This window comes from Athene cunicularia, assembly GCF_003259725.1.
Source record: "Athene cunicularia isolate RWA chromosome 5 unlocalized genomic scaffold, athCun1 chr5_part1, whole genome shotgun sequence".
In the NCBI taxonomy this organism is placed as follows: domain Eukaryota; kingdom Metazoa; phylum Chordata; class Aves; order Strigiformes; family Strigidae; genus Athene; species Athene cunicularia.
The window spans coordinates 40,801,885-40,816,500 of record NW_020799101.1 but is presented as its reverse complement, the minus strand read 5'-3'; the positions used below and the strand labels follow the sequence as shown (position 1 = coordinate 40,816,500).

Below are 14,616 nucleotides of genomic sequence, written 5' to 3'. Positions count from 1 at the left end.
CCAGTCACTTCTGGCTAGAATTTGAAACAAGAAAAACAACCAGCAGTATTTTTTGGTAGTATGAACTAGTGATTGCTGCATGGCTAGACCTCAGGCTCAAACAGAAAATTCCGTAACTGCTGTGTTAGGTGGTGTTTCATTTATAAACTGTTTTTGTTTTTCCTCTTTTTTTCAGCTATTTGTGACTCGGAGCCAGAACAGCCTGTTAAGAACTGTCCATTGTGGGTGAAAGTAGAAGGTGAAATAGATCCGGAGCCAATTTACATCCCAACACCATCTGTTATTGAACCAGTTAAATCTTCACCACTGCCCAACCCAGAAGTCGTGCTTCCTAGTAAGCATAGATCTTCCAGTGGAGTGAAACCAGGCAGAGTGTATACTCCTAAACCCAATCCAGTGGTAAGAAAGGAAAAAAGATGCGTTTGTTTTTCTTTGTATTGAAAATTAAAACAAACACTGCCCAAAGCTTCTGTTCTAGGCCATTTTAGATGAAATTTGAGATGAAAGCCCAAGATTGACTGCCTGTAGATATGTTGATAAGCTTGGCTGAATTGACTGTATCTAAATCTTTAACTATGTCCATCTTCTGTTGAGAATTTATTGTAGCAATATGCAGATGGTGAAATGTGATTATGATTCACTAGTAGCTTCATTTAAAAAACGCAACAATACATGCTGTTTCTGGTAAAGTGTATGCTGGTCCTGTAATGGTTGCAGAAGTTATTAGCTGCATAATGTAACCTAAGTAATGAATTGGGGGGAAAAAAAAAAAAAAGATGATACAGACACACAGTGTTCATTGTGGTTCTGGAGTCTTTTTTTTTTGTTGTTCTTTTCTGAGGTCTCACGCTGCCCATATTGGAAGAATTTGCATTTGCCTTTCTCTCACCTTAGTATCTTAACAAAAGCCAACAGCAGCAGTAGAGGAAGAACTCTAGTGGAATTAAGTCTAGTTATGTCTGAAGACAAAGCATACCAGAGCTGCTACTTAATGTATACTAGATAATGTTAGACCATGCGTGACACTTAGGACTTGTTTCTCCAGTCAAAGTATCTCAGTGGGTCTGGGTTTTTGGGGCTGGTGGTGGTGTTCCATTGCACACCCCCACCCTCAGGTAATTTGGAAGCAAGATGTAGACTGGGCTATGTGATACTAAGAGGGCAGATTCAGCTTTAAATGCTAGACCTTTATTTTGACTTTTACTACTGAAGCATTAATGTTTAAGTGTTGTTAGAAAGCAAAACTCTGTCATTAATCTTAACGTGCATCTAGAATGGAGAGGTTTTGTTTTGTGGTTTGTTTTGTTTTTTGTAGATTCGAGAGGAGGACAAGGATCCTGTCTATTTGTACTTTGAAAGTATGATGACATGTGCAAGGGTCCGAGCATATGAACACAGGAGACAGGAGAAAAAGCAACAAAAAGACAAAAGTGATCCACAGAGTTCTAGTTCTAGTATAAAGGTAAGAAGTCACACTGCAACTAGCATGTATCACAGAACATGCAGAACAGACAGAAATACTGAAAATGGTGAAGTAATTCTTTTTCCCAGGAACTCCTACTCGACATGAGGGCTTGACTTATATTTGATGGTGATAGGGCTGTGGAGTCTGGAGCCTAAATCACCTAGCAGTGCTGCTAAACTTACCATGTTACTGTGATAGAAAATGTCTTGTCTGTGGAAATTCCTGGCTGCCAAGTGCACTATTGTGTAAGGCTTAAATGTTCGTTGTTAAGAGCTGTTGTAAGATGAAAATTGTAACATTGTTAAAGTTAACATGTTCATGATTCAGGGTGACAGTATGATGAAGTATTTTATTCTGTAATGTAATTTTTACTGTGGAAGAGAGATACACAGGATGAAAATTTTTCTTGGATTTTTTTGTTCCTGCAGGAGCAAAAAGCAGACCTTCAGTCTCCTGAGAAAGCAACCTGTGAGGTAGACAAAGACACTGATAAATCAGGAGGTAAGAGCTGAGTCTTGAGTGTAATTCGACCTCTTGGTCGTTCCCCATTTTTGTGGGGATTTTGTATTGGCTTTATTTTTTTTAAAAAGTTGCAGCTATTGATGAAACAAAAGTCCATTTGCTGGGGAAGTTGTTATGGTTGTCAATAAAAATCTTATGATGTGCTTACAGTTTCCTGTTTTCTTAAGCAGTTGTGTATGTGTCATGTGGGAGTTACAGCAAACTAAATATCCAGTACTTACTGGTCATGTTAACCTTAGAATAACAGCATTAGAGGAGTTTGTTTAGTAATAAAAGATAATACTGCACAGCAGACATTTTCAAGAGTGGTAATTAAATACTTGGGAAGGAGTGGAGATGACTGGTTTTGGTTTGTGGGTTTTTTTGTGGTGTTTTTCCCTCTTTTTTGGTTTGGTGGGTTTTTGGGTGTTTTGGTTTTTTTTTTTCTTTCCTTATTATTACTTTGTAGTTACTGAAGAATTAATAAATGTCCAAGTGGTACCGTGAGGATGCGGTCCTCATGTTCTCCACTTAGAACTGTACGGGATGAGGAAGCGTCTATACTTTATTTGGAATTGTTTGATGTTGAATTCTCTTAGTTCAAGTTGAAAGGTTGAAGTTTGCTACATTTTATACACTGACTTTGAGTTTCTAGTTCATAAAGCAGTAGGCTAGACATCTGTGTTCTCCTTCAGTCTGAAGTGGCCCAAATCACGTTACGCACTTTAAAATGAGACATACTAGAGGCATTGTGACATCCACTAATGAAACATAGCTGCCTTTTTGAGCTGAATTTTTTCACAGTCTAATGTTTACAACAGCGCACTCTACATTTAAGGATGGGAATGGAAAAATAATACAACTAGTTGAAAATGCTGGTGAATTGGTAGGTGAAATTAAAATGGCCAGGACACAGGGCTCAACATCCTTACAGTTTTGCAAAAGTGACATTGAATCTCTAATGACAACAAACGGTCTTGCTTCTGTTACACATCTTCTGCAAAAGACAGTTCCGCTAGCGACATGTTTGCCCCTCATGCCATTAGAGGACACTGGTCCTTTTCTGACTCCAAGAGAAAAGTGCCATCTCTTGAATAACCAGCGATGCTTTCTACTGCATGTTGGTGTTGCTTGGAGATATTTCATCCATGTACTGAAAACAACTCAGCTTTGTTTAGCTTGTGATGCAATGGGATACAACCTGAGATGGTATGGCTGCAGAGAATGAACTGTGAGATACAGTCACGTTAGTTTTGCAGTGAGTTTTTGCTTGCTTGTGAAGCTCTGCTAGGGGCAATGATGCTTTGAGCAGTTCTTTTACTTGTTGTTGCCCTGCAGCTGAGACAGGGGTGGAGGTGTGGGCAGAATAAAATTGTTTGAATATCCAGGTGATAAAAATGCCATAGTATTGCAGAAACCTATTTCAATTCTTTCTCAGAGAAAAGCTGGTGGTCTTCCCGTAGTGAGGGGGACTCTTCCTCCACCTCCTACGTTCATCACACCACTCCAAGTGGACCAGCCAAACTTATCGAGATTATCTCTGACTGCAACTTGGAGGAAGATCACAATAAGATCTTGACCATCTTACCACAGCATATCAGCAGTAACACGCCACAGTGCCTCAAAGTGGGTAGCTTCATTATTGAATTGGCTTCGGAATACAAGGCCCAGGATGAGAACCACCCTCCTGTCTACTCCTCCAGAATGAAAATTTCAGTGCCGTCCTACCAGGACAAGGACGAGAAGCCTGAGATACCTGTCTTGGAGACTCCTGATAGCGGAGTGTCGTCATGCAAAAAGCCAGAAAATCTAAAGTTCTTGCGGGCAGAAAAATTGGACGAACTGCAGGAGAAGTTGCATGGGGGCAAAGGCTTGCCTTTTTATGCAGGGGTTTCTCCTGCGGGAAAGCTGGTCGTCTACAAATGCAAAGCTAATATGAGCCCCTCAGGCTTGATTCAGGTGGGTCCCTCTGCCTTTACTGTGGAGATTAGATTCTGTTTCATCCAGTATCCCAGAACTTGAAGGGGAGAACACTCTTTAATTTGTCTGCATAGTCTTTTGCCTGTCCAGACAAGGATTCTTAGTATCTGGTGGCATCCCTGCCTCTCCATAAGCTTGTCCCTTTCAGGATTGACTCAGTAACAGAAAATCTGATTGGAAGTCTGAAATCAGATGGCTTAGCTTGACCTGTTGGCCATTTGGGTCTTTGTGGCCCAAGTACAGAATCTCAAGATTTTTGGTGCTTTGGAAAACTCCCTGTAGACGCATTTGACAGATCATGCTTCCAAATGAATGGCTGTTAGAGGCCATAAAAATAATATTTTTCTGAGGAATTATACAGGAATATACACTGGGACAAAACTTTAAAATGAAACTGTAAATATTAAACTGCTTTTTGCTACAGTTTACTGCTAATCACCACTAATAGCCTGTGTTGTCTTTGCATCATATATGTTGTTCATCGAGAGACTTCATAATCCTAAATTCAAAATGAGTCCTTTCCCTGTAGTTTCCTGCTGCCAACTTGATATTTGAATTGGTGGTAGGAACTGTAGGGCTAGGATAAAATCTTTTTCAGTCAGAGGTATTTGTCATTATAGTAATACCACTTTCAGGGAAGGCGTATGAATCAGAAAATAAGAGCAAAATGTCATTTTCATGACACTTTGCAGATATGGCACCCTGAGAAAGAGAAGCTAGTGGAGAGAAAAAATGTAGGGGGAAATTACTTTTAATAAAAGGGATCAGTAAAAAGAGTAAAGACTTTAGTGGTGTGTTAAATGTATTTGGCTTTTAGAAGGTATTACCAAATAACCTGAAAGTATAATGCAACACTACCAAAACTTCCCATTGATCACTAGGTATAAAGCCTGCCATTCAGAAGGACGTACAGTTTTTTCTCTCCCATGCAGTCAGTTATCACTGCAAATCTGAATTTGAAGTTAGTCAACTCGGTGTAACTTAATTACACTCTCAAATGACAGTGTGGAGAAGAAAAGAGCTGATAAAGCTTTTACAAGCTCTTAGAGTTTTGTCCCAGTGTATATGATTTAAGTATTTCTTCTGTTGCTTCTGATGCTAGGTATTAATTAGGTTTGAAAGTTTTATCAAAAATTGCCCTCAAATTTGGGAACCCATTTTTATTTAGGACTGTAACATAAGTGAAGGACAGGAAAAACAAGTGCTAGCTTCACTCTATCTAATGTCAGTGATTTCACATGCTCCTCTGGACTCTGGTTCTATGTCAGAGTCTGAGTAGCATCTAAAATCTGTATTATAAATATATAACAGAGTTGTTTGAAGTTCTCCTGGGCAGTAAGGAAAGTAGAATTCCTTAGAATTCCCATTCTGAGTTGCAGTGGTTTTTGGAAAAGCTCACTTTGAAGTCCCATGGAATGAAACGCCTCTCCAGAGGTGGTGAATTAGCATTCTTTTCACAAAATTTCCCTTTTCCACTTTTTTCAGGTTAATGATAAAAGGTATCCTCAGGCCAAACTGCTTTTGGGACAGATGGGGGCATTACATCCCGCCAATCGGCTAGCAGCTTATATCACAGGCAGGCTGCGACCCACAGTACTTGATATCTCAACCCTCAGTACTGTGATCTCCAAGGTAGCATCCAATGCTAAAACAGCTGCTTCTGGGACACCATCAGTCCAGGTGCCCACAACATCAACTCCCAAAACTACATCTTCCACCAGCACTACTTCAACCCCCACTGTGACGACTCTGAAAACCCATGTCCCAGCACAGAGACAGATAGGTAGGTTGGAACTTATTACTGTGTTTTAAATTGCGTGAAGCTGAAGTAAAAAGTGAGTGTACAGCATTGCTGTTGATTTCTGTACAACAGTGCGTGCTGCCTCTGGCCGCATTGCCTACCTAAACTGCCTCTGCAATAAATAACCTCTTTAAAGCAGAAAGTTTTATTTTGACTTCAGAATAAGATTACAGATATTGACTGTTAGTTATTTTGTTAATGCTACTAGAGCATATTTTCAAGAGACAAGGAAGAGTGGATGGAGACACGCTGAATGTTAAGCTTTGATTTTTGTTTTGAGAGTTTCTTTACTATGATTTTTTTAATTGCTTTTCATCAAACATCAGTTTAACTTAAAATGAGTAAAGGATCACTCTAATCTGTGATTCCTCGCTGGTTGTTTTTCTGATGATGTTGCACTTGCAATTGGAATTCTTGTGACCACCAAAGATGTGTGAAGCAGCAGTGAAAGACAAGATGGTCCAAATCTGGATTAGCGAAACAATGGGTGTGCAGCCAATAACCACACCAGCCTGTAATCTCATTGGATTTCACAAGCTAAACAGGGTTGGATTTAGTCAGCACTTTAAGGGGGGGGTGGAGGGAAAGGGTATCAGAAGAAGCACGTGGTACTTGTGTCTGAGTTAGTACTGAAATGGTTATCCAAGCATGGCAAGAGAGGAAGTTGCTTTAACTATTACATTTTCCATGAGTTAAAAAAAAAAATAAAATTCAGTGCCCATCCACATAGCCCACACATTTATTAAAGATCTGAAGAAGCTTCACAAGAGAAAAGGATGTTACCTGTGTCCTGGCAAAACTTTAATTTCTGATTGTTTGCTTTGTTTCTTTCTGCCTAAATTTTCATTGCCATGTAAATGGGTGTATTGTTTTTCTTGTCCTGTAATAAAACTTCTTGTTTTGTGTGTTTATGCAAAGTTAAAAGAGCTGACTGCATTTCATTGAACTGATCATTGCATATATGATTTCAGTGTTCTGGCATATTCTGGGTTAAAAATGCTAGATGCATAAATAACTACAATATTTAAATTGGGTTTACTCCATATTCTGTGCTGTTGTACTCATCTGTAGCATCTGGAGTGATGTAGATGCAGTATTCTGATCCCTTGGAGAGCAAGGGATGAGGGAGAGGATCTTCCCAATAATGACTACTTCCTATTGGCTAGATTTGTGACATCCAGTCCTCAGTTACACAAATATCACTGCAACGAGAAGGGGACATGGCAAACTCTTACCTTCCTCCCACCCCTTTCCCCCATGGCCCTGTAAGATGTGGATATGGTAGAAGGGGGATGAAAACCAAGAAGCAGTGAAAAGAGGAAGATCACACACTGTTACAGGAAGAATTTGAGGTTTAGAAAATAGTTTGAGCCCATTGTTTCACTTAGGTGTTTGTTTTCCTGTACTGTAATTAGAATTGTCTGTTCATAGTTTCACGATAAAGAACAACCTCTCAAGACCTGATTTTTTTTGTGTGGCCAGGAAGAAATGCAACAAAAAGCTATAGAAGTGGAATAAAGCAGACATATGACTAATATGTAAGGCGTGTTCAGGACTGCCATAAAGGTTTCACTTTAATTACAAGGTACAAAGAAAATTGAGGCTCAACTTCGTGATGAAATTACAGTTGTAGCACCTCATGAAAGGCAAAGAGGAAATCTATTAAAATTTTGACCTGCAAGTTTTTATTTGCAGCTGCCCGCCCCTCACCTGGTGGTGTGTTCACGCAGTTTGTGATGAACAAAGCCGGAGCTCTACAGCAGAAGATTCCTGGAGCGAACACACGGCAGCCTCTGTCGAGCCCACAGAAGTTCAGTATCAAGCCTACACCGATAATGGTTGTTGCTCCCATGGTTCCCTCAAGGCCTTCTCCTGCTCAGTGCACAGTCTCTCCTGGGGTCACTACAGCCACCACCACTTCTCCAGTTACTGTGGAATTTACCAGTGTGGCAGCACCTGCTGTGACCACTCCTGGCCAGACAAGAGCTGATGAACCTGCCTGCTCTCCTCCTGCAGTTACAATCACAGCTGCTCCTGCAACACCTGGAATCAACACCTGTATTGCTCCCTCATCCACCACTCCTACTGCCACTGTGACCATAACACAAGCAGCAGAGATAGTTGCACCAGTAGCAACCATGTCACTCCCTCAAACTGTAGTAACAACACCAACTGTTACTTGTCCTGTTGTCACAACACCCACTTCTACAATTGTACTAACAACAGCTGCAGCAGCCACATCTGTAGTGACCACACCAACTGCTGGCTCTGTTCCGATTATACTGTCAGGAATTAATTCCAGTCCTTCACTGAATCAACAAAGAGGTAAGGCTTAGGTGCTTTGGGCTGTTACTGCAAACACATGCTTTTTTTTGTTCTGCCTCCTTTGTAGCTGGAATACAGTCTGCAACTGTAGAACCCAGTTTAAATATAGATTCATTTGCCTCACCCTTCTTTCCAAAATAGGATAAGAAATGTAATCTCTTAAATTGCTTGTTTTATTCCAGCCTGAGCCAGTAGAGGAGGAAAAAAGTGTAGCTATCTGGTCAGTGACTGCTATGAAATGAGCTGGAAGTCTCACATCTTTTCTTGGCCCATAGAAAAGTATAGCACAAATATGACTGCTAGAATTTCATGGTTGGCATAGAGTCCAAGAAATAGGTATGGAATTACTGTCTTGTTAACATGGAAGTCTTCTGAGTCATGATTGAGAAATGTCGATGATGCATGAAAAACACTGTTCTGGCCTGGTTGGTTCTATGTGTGTTCTGTGAATAAAAAGAGAGGAAAATGCTTTCGAGTAAGTTTAAAGAGATCCAGTTGTTTCAAAAATATTTGTGCTTGTTTTCATTATGGATAAAGCCTGGTTTGTAGGCTGTTCTCTTAAGATGATTTTATATAACTTTTTAAATGTTTCAGAAGATACTACTCCACAAGCTATAAGTAAGAATCCCCAGAAGATGTCTCCTGGAACAGAGAAACGTATAGGACCTCGATTGCTGCTGATTCCAGTGCATCAGACATCTCCTGCTTTGCGACCACTGAACAACACGCAGCTTTCTCAGAGGCAGAGGATGGTTCTTCAGCCCCTCAGGAGCCCTGGTGCTGTGAACCTCTTCAGACATCCTAATGGGCAGATCATTCAGCTCGTCCCTCTGCATCAGGTTCGAGCTGCAGGTGCGCAGCCCAGTGTGCAGCCAGTGATGTTCCGCAATCCAGGTATAAAGTCCAGTGTTTCTGCACTTACTGACCAATGTGTTACCCAGAAATTAACAATGTCATAAATGTCTCTGTGATGCTCCTTTCCTGTGCTGGAAGTAATTGAACAGTCTAATTTGCTTCTTTGTGAGTAGTTGAAGAACACAGTATGGTTATTCAGATGTAATACAACTTAAATACCACATGTTTAAAATACAGAAACTGCCGTTAATAGCTAAGTCTCCACAATTTGGGAGTTCTGTGCATCAAGTAAAAGGGCCTCTATGTGTCTGTCAGTGGAGCCATGTCTGCTGTATTGTCATAACTTAAAAGAAAATCTGTTGATGTGGCAATCAAAAATAATTCTTGTTGGAGATTCTCTTAGAAAGAATGAGCTGTTATCTGTGTCTCATTGGATCTACTGCTTTGGTTTTTTTTGGTTTGCAGGTTTGTTAGTGCTCTTACAGCAGATACTCAGATCAAATGTTACACTACAGTGTGAAATTGCTGGGTTTTTTCCTCCCTAGAATGTGAGAAGAAAAATGTTTGATGTTCAGCTGTTCCTTCTCTAGTGCATAGTTGAAGACAGGGTTAGAAGAATTACAAATGACAGGTATCTGATGGGAAATAGGAAGGATGCTTGTTGAGCATACCATTGTATATTTTTGAAAAAAAACCCGACCCATGTTTATAAACTAAATAATTTTAAATGCATGTTTGACTTTCCAGTAGGATTTTTTTCTTCTCCCTTTATAAAGAAGCATCGTGAGGAGAGGGAGGCAGAGTGGTGTTGAAATGAGAGGCAAGAGCAAGCACAGTAGATGACAAAATGTGGGGAGGAGAGAAAATAATCACACACTTTAGTTATGGTTTGAGCATGGGATGTAGTAAAGATTCAGTCACAAAGTTCATCGAATTCCTTTCTGGTTTGGGGCTTTTGCTGTCCAAGAGAAACTAGTTGCTAGTGGTGGTATTTTTCCTCCCTGTTTTACAGATTTCTGAAACACCGCAGAATTGTTAACATGAAAAAGATTGTGGTATAATTGTGTAATCCTGTCATCTTTTTTTCTGTGGAAGTCTTTTTCTGAGGGGGGAAAGGATTTTTAAATAAATGTTTTCTTTTTCTTTTTTCCCCCCAAATCCCAATTTTCCTGTTTTCAATAAATGGAGAAGTAAAATGCAGATGACTCTAAATTCAGTGCTGGTTTTGATTAGAAAGCTTTATGCTAGAACTTACCATTAAACCTGTTAGTTTTAGAGTAGCCACCTCATGTATTTTATTGGGGTGTTCCATATAAGAATTCAACAGTTTGTATGTCTTCGTGCAGCACCAGTTCTTTCACTGAGAACTTGTAGTCAGATACATGAATACACTGTGATTCTTGAGAATGCTGACTGACTACTTCTAGTACAGCATGAAACACTAAAACTGAAAAGTGCTTTGAGGATGTATTAGTTGCCGTTTCATTTTCTTCACAGGATCTATTGTAGGAATCCGTTTGCCTGCACCTTCTAAGCTGCCCGAGTCACCCGTGTCTCCCACTTCTTCTGTGTCTTCCACTTCTCCTGCAACAAATTCAGCTGTACAAACTGCAGTACCCAAGTTATCCCCTACATCTAACCTAAACACTCAAGCATCTTCTCTGCTTTCTTCAGTAGCAAGTTTTGTGTCACAGGCAGGCACTCTCACTTTGAGGATCCCACCTCCTGCAGCTAGCAACGTGACAAATCAAACAGCCTCCGAGTCTAAAATAACCTGCAGCTCCAGTAGTCTGCCAGCTACCACTGCTAATCTCATACCTTTACAGTCTGGTAGTTTTGCTTTACTGCAGCTCCCAGGACAGAAGACGGTGCCAAACTCCATTCTTCACCATTTTGCATCTCTTCAGATGAAGAAGGATTACAGGAAAATATGCAAGAAAGAGGACTTGGGTGCTGCTCAGCAGAAAGAAAATGGGAAGGCTTCAAGCTCAGATGACACTGAAGTTACAGAGTCTGAGGTCACAGTATCAGATAGGAAACAAGAAGTAAATGAATTGTTGGTTAACCAGTCAAATAATGTTGAAGCATCAGCATCTGGCACAATCGCACCTGATAGAAATTCCACTACCTTAGAGATGGTGGAGAAGGACTCAAAGGTGCTAGAGAATTCCTGTGATGATAGGTCTTCTCAGCATGATGTTTCCACAGATGTCATATCATCTGATCATTCATACATCAGTGAGAAGCCAAATGATGAGGAACAAAAAGGGGCTTCTGAGGAGAAAGAGGATTCTCTTGGTTCTGGAACTGTAGTGGAGGCTGTTTCAACCAACTCTGAAACGGTTTGTGGGTCATCAGGTCAGTCTCTGGTTGCTCCTCTGGATAATGTATATCCACAGAGTCTTGAGAAGCGGGAGACTGCACAGTTGAAGAACCATGGGAAGGAACAAATACATGGTGAACGGGAAGAGAAACCAGTAGAGGAGCACAAAGGAGATTCACAGACACAGATGAAGGAGGAAAACAATGCAAGTTCTGGGCAGTCACAGCATCAGCAAGAGCAAGATACACAGCTGAAGAACGAGAAGGAACAGAGAGGGAATGAATTATCTCGGAACAAACAACACCACCAGGGTGATGCTGAGCAGCCAGATATGGAAAGGAAGGAGCATGAGGGTTCTATGGAATCAGAAAGAGAGGAAGAAGGAAGTAAGTCTGAAATCAGTTCTGCAAAAGAGCAGGATAATGGTTCAGAAGAGCATACAGTCAATACTGAGGAAGGCAAAGAAAACATAGCTAGGCAGGAAGGCAGTAACAACAAAGAACAAGATACTTTTAATTCTCAGGAAGAAATTAAACCAGGTCATGATATTGTAACGCATGTCAACAGTTCTTGGAGCAAAATATCTAGCATTGTACCCACTTTAGAAAATAAAAATGAGGTGGATAACAGAGCTGATACATCTGAGGAGAGTGACTTCCCAACACCAGAACAGAGGGCACAGGAACCTGGGCATCACAAAACAGGTTACATGCCCACTGTTGATATAACTGCTGATGACACAGAAGAGGAAGAAGAGGACGACGATGATGATGATGAGGATGAAGAGGATGAAAAAACCGATGATTCCGCTGATGAGATGGTGGATGGTGCTTCTGACTTCCCAAGTGAAGAGGAAGTAGATATTGAAAAAGTGGTAAGCATTTAACTATTTATGGATTTTATTTTTTTTAATAAATTGATCAAATAACATGTCACAACCCATGGATTTGAAAGATGCATTATGAAGTTTGTGTTTTAGACTTCAGTTTCTATAGAAAGTCTAGATCAGGGTTCCACGTGGAAATGTCTTTTATTTCTTCTTAGTTGCATGCTTTTTTATAGGTAGCATTGTAGTGGCCTTTTAGAAATTGTCCATTTTTCAGATAACAGGAGTTATATGAGCAAACTGTATTAGAACCATTGCATGTTGTCTTCCCTCAGTATTTAATTAAGCATCTTGGTTCCTTGTAATATGACTTACGATCCTAAAATGTAGTAGACAATCTCATATTTCTGAGATTTACATTTTAAGCTGTCTCCTACTTAATTTTTGTAACCCTTAGTTAACATTTACTTCTGGAAGGAATGTTTGAATCTCTCCTTAAATTTCTCTTGAAATTTGGTAAGCCATTTAAGTATTGTGTAAAAGCTGTCATTCCATATTCAGTAGAAAACAAATTGCTCCAGAAGTCACAGAATAAAGGTAAAACATTGTGGTTAGTGTAGTTAAGATGTGTTTAAATTTTAATGTTCATAGAATTTACATCAAATTTCACCCAAAAAATAAAACCATCCCACATGTAACTCCTTGATGTGCTTTTTATATATCAGTATGTGACTTAAGAAACAGTGCATTTTTAATTAAAATTTATGAAGTTGTGGTTTTGTCAGTCAAACGGATGTAAGAAATAAGGTAGCCTTTTCCTGGGATGAGATAAAATTAAAAGAGAAAGGTTAAACTGGAGAATTGAAGAACAAACAAATTAAAAATAGGAGATTATGTTAGTGTCTTCAGGAATTTGAAAGTGTATAGTTCTTCAAGCCCTTTTGTGTTAATGTAGTCATCTTGCAGTTGAAAACTAAATTAGACACCTTTTTCTTCTAACCATATTCAGAGTAACTCAGTTAAGTCAGCAACTCTGGCTTTTAGAAAATCTAACCCCCAGAAAAACTGACTGATCGGTTCATATTCCAGGTAACTATTCTTAGGCAAGATGGTAGCATCTCAGTTGCAGGAAGGTGAGGAAACTGAAAGCAGATGTGATTTCTGGAAGCTCTTTCAAGCCAAGAACTGAGCTGTTGCTGTCTTCTCTTGAGTTGGACGGTGACAGTTTGATAACTCCTGTATTCTTCAGTAACTTCAGCAGAGTTATCACCAGGTTTTGAAAACCACGGTTAATTCATGCCTGAAGCCAGATAAACTTGCCAGACGAGGTAGTCTTAGGAATCTGTTGGTAAGCCAACAGGTAATAAATGCCTAGGTCACAGAGTATTCCCTTATCAAGGTTGATGTTTTAAAGATGTATTTTCTTTTGTCCTGCAAAGAGATGATGAAACAAAAAAATAATTGTTAGACATTGTAAGAAATGTTTGTTTTGGAAGAAAGTTACTATGCAAGTTTTGACTAATAGGGTTTGGTAAGCCATGTAAGGGTACTTCACCAGAAGCTCACACAGAATGAGTAAGCTAGCTTTGCTTCTAGAGCAGTAAAGCTGAGGAATGAGATCGCAGGGGACTGTAAAAATCTGTCTGGAATTTGGGTGAGTTTTTGGTTTGTTAATCTGTGCTGCCTGCAAGTTAAATTAGCATGTCAATGTCTAATGGACAATTCAGTTTTAAATCTAAATATGTAAGTCTGTTATTTTTCACTGGGGTGTACTCTTATCAGCATAGTGCTTATAGGACAGGCTGTACTGGTATTGCTTGTCAGACTGGATGAAGTCAGATCATGTAAACAGGCTGCTAGAGGATGTTTATCTATTTCATTAAGCTGGTGGAAACATAGAAGCAAAGTGTAGACACATGTCCACTCATCCTTTTTTTTAGTGGAAATACTCATGACAGCTCTTTCACTACTAGTTTGAAATATGGACTGGTTTTCATTGCTCAGAAAATAGCCATTAAAAACCCTATAAAACTCCAGTGAGGCTCAGGATGATTGCTGCCTCCCTGTAGTACCTATTACTGTTTCTTTTTTAGTGCATTTCCCCACACTGGTTCTTGTTACAGTAATGACTTCATTGCTCTTAATTTTGCATATCTATGCTCTTCAGATTGCCTTCTTACCTTGTGCTAACTTTGTGTACTTGACTTATGAGACTCTTGTAGACTCTTCCTCTACTCAACAAAAAGACAGAAGCTTCCTGAGATGGTATCTTTGCCTTTTTTTTGCATTTCCTACCCTGAATTGCCTCAAGAGAAGCTTAGGAGGGTTGATCATCCTGGGTTTGGTGATATGAGTAAAACCTTACAGGAATATATGAGGAAACATCAATATCAGGGCCTGTTGTCTGAACAAATTCAAGTGCGATGGTCTGGGACGTGATGTTAAATTCCTGATCTCCAAGGCACGGTGATTGCACACACAATTCCTGTTGAGAGTGACTGCTTGGCCTGGACTAAGTCACAGACTGTGTCTGTGAATTT

General features: G+C 39.8%; 1 protein-coding gene across 5 annotated transcripts in view; it reads left to right on the top strand.

Moving 5' to 3' along the window:
• MGA (MGA, MAX dimerization protein) overlaps positions 1-14,616 on the top strand; it is a 50,568-nt gene that overhangs the window by 17,321 nt on the left and 18,631 nt on the right. For 3 of the 5 annotated variants that reach the window (XM_026849092.1, XM_026849091.1, XM_026849089.1), the window contains exons 9-16: positions 176-399; positions 1,316-1,462; positions 1,894-1,966; positions 3,405-3,925; positions 5,432-5,729; positions 7,443-8,072; positions 8,667-8,966; positions 10,425-12,124. In XM_026849092.1, the coding sequence (XP_026704893.1) occupies positions 176-399; positions 1,316-1,462; positions 1,894-1,966; positions 3,405-3,925; positions 5,432-5,729; positions 7,443-8,072; positions 8,667-8,966; positions 10,425-12,124 (3,893 nt within the window). The remainder of the gene's footprint in view (positions 1-175; positions 400-1,315; positions 1,463-1,893; positions 1,967-3,404; positions 3,926-5,431; positions 5,730-7,442; positions 8,073-8,666; positions 8,967-10,424; positions 12,125-14,616) is intronic. The other 2 variants (XM_026849090.1, XM_026849093.1) reach the window with 2 other exon arrangements.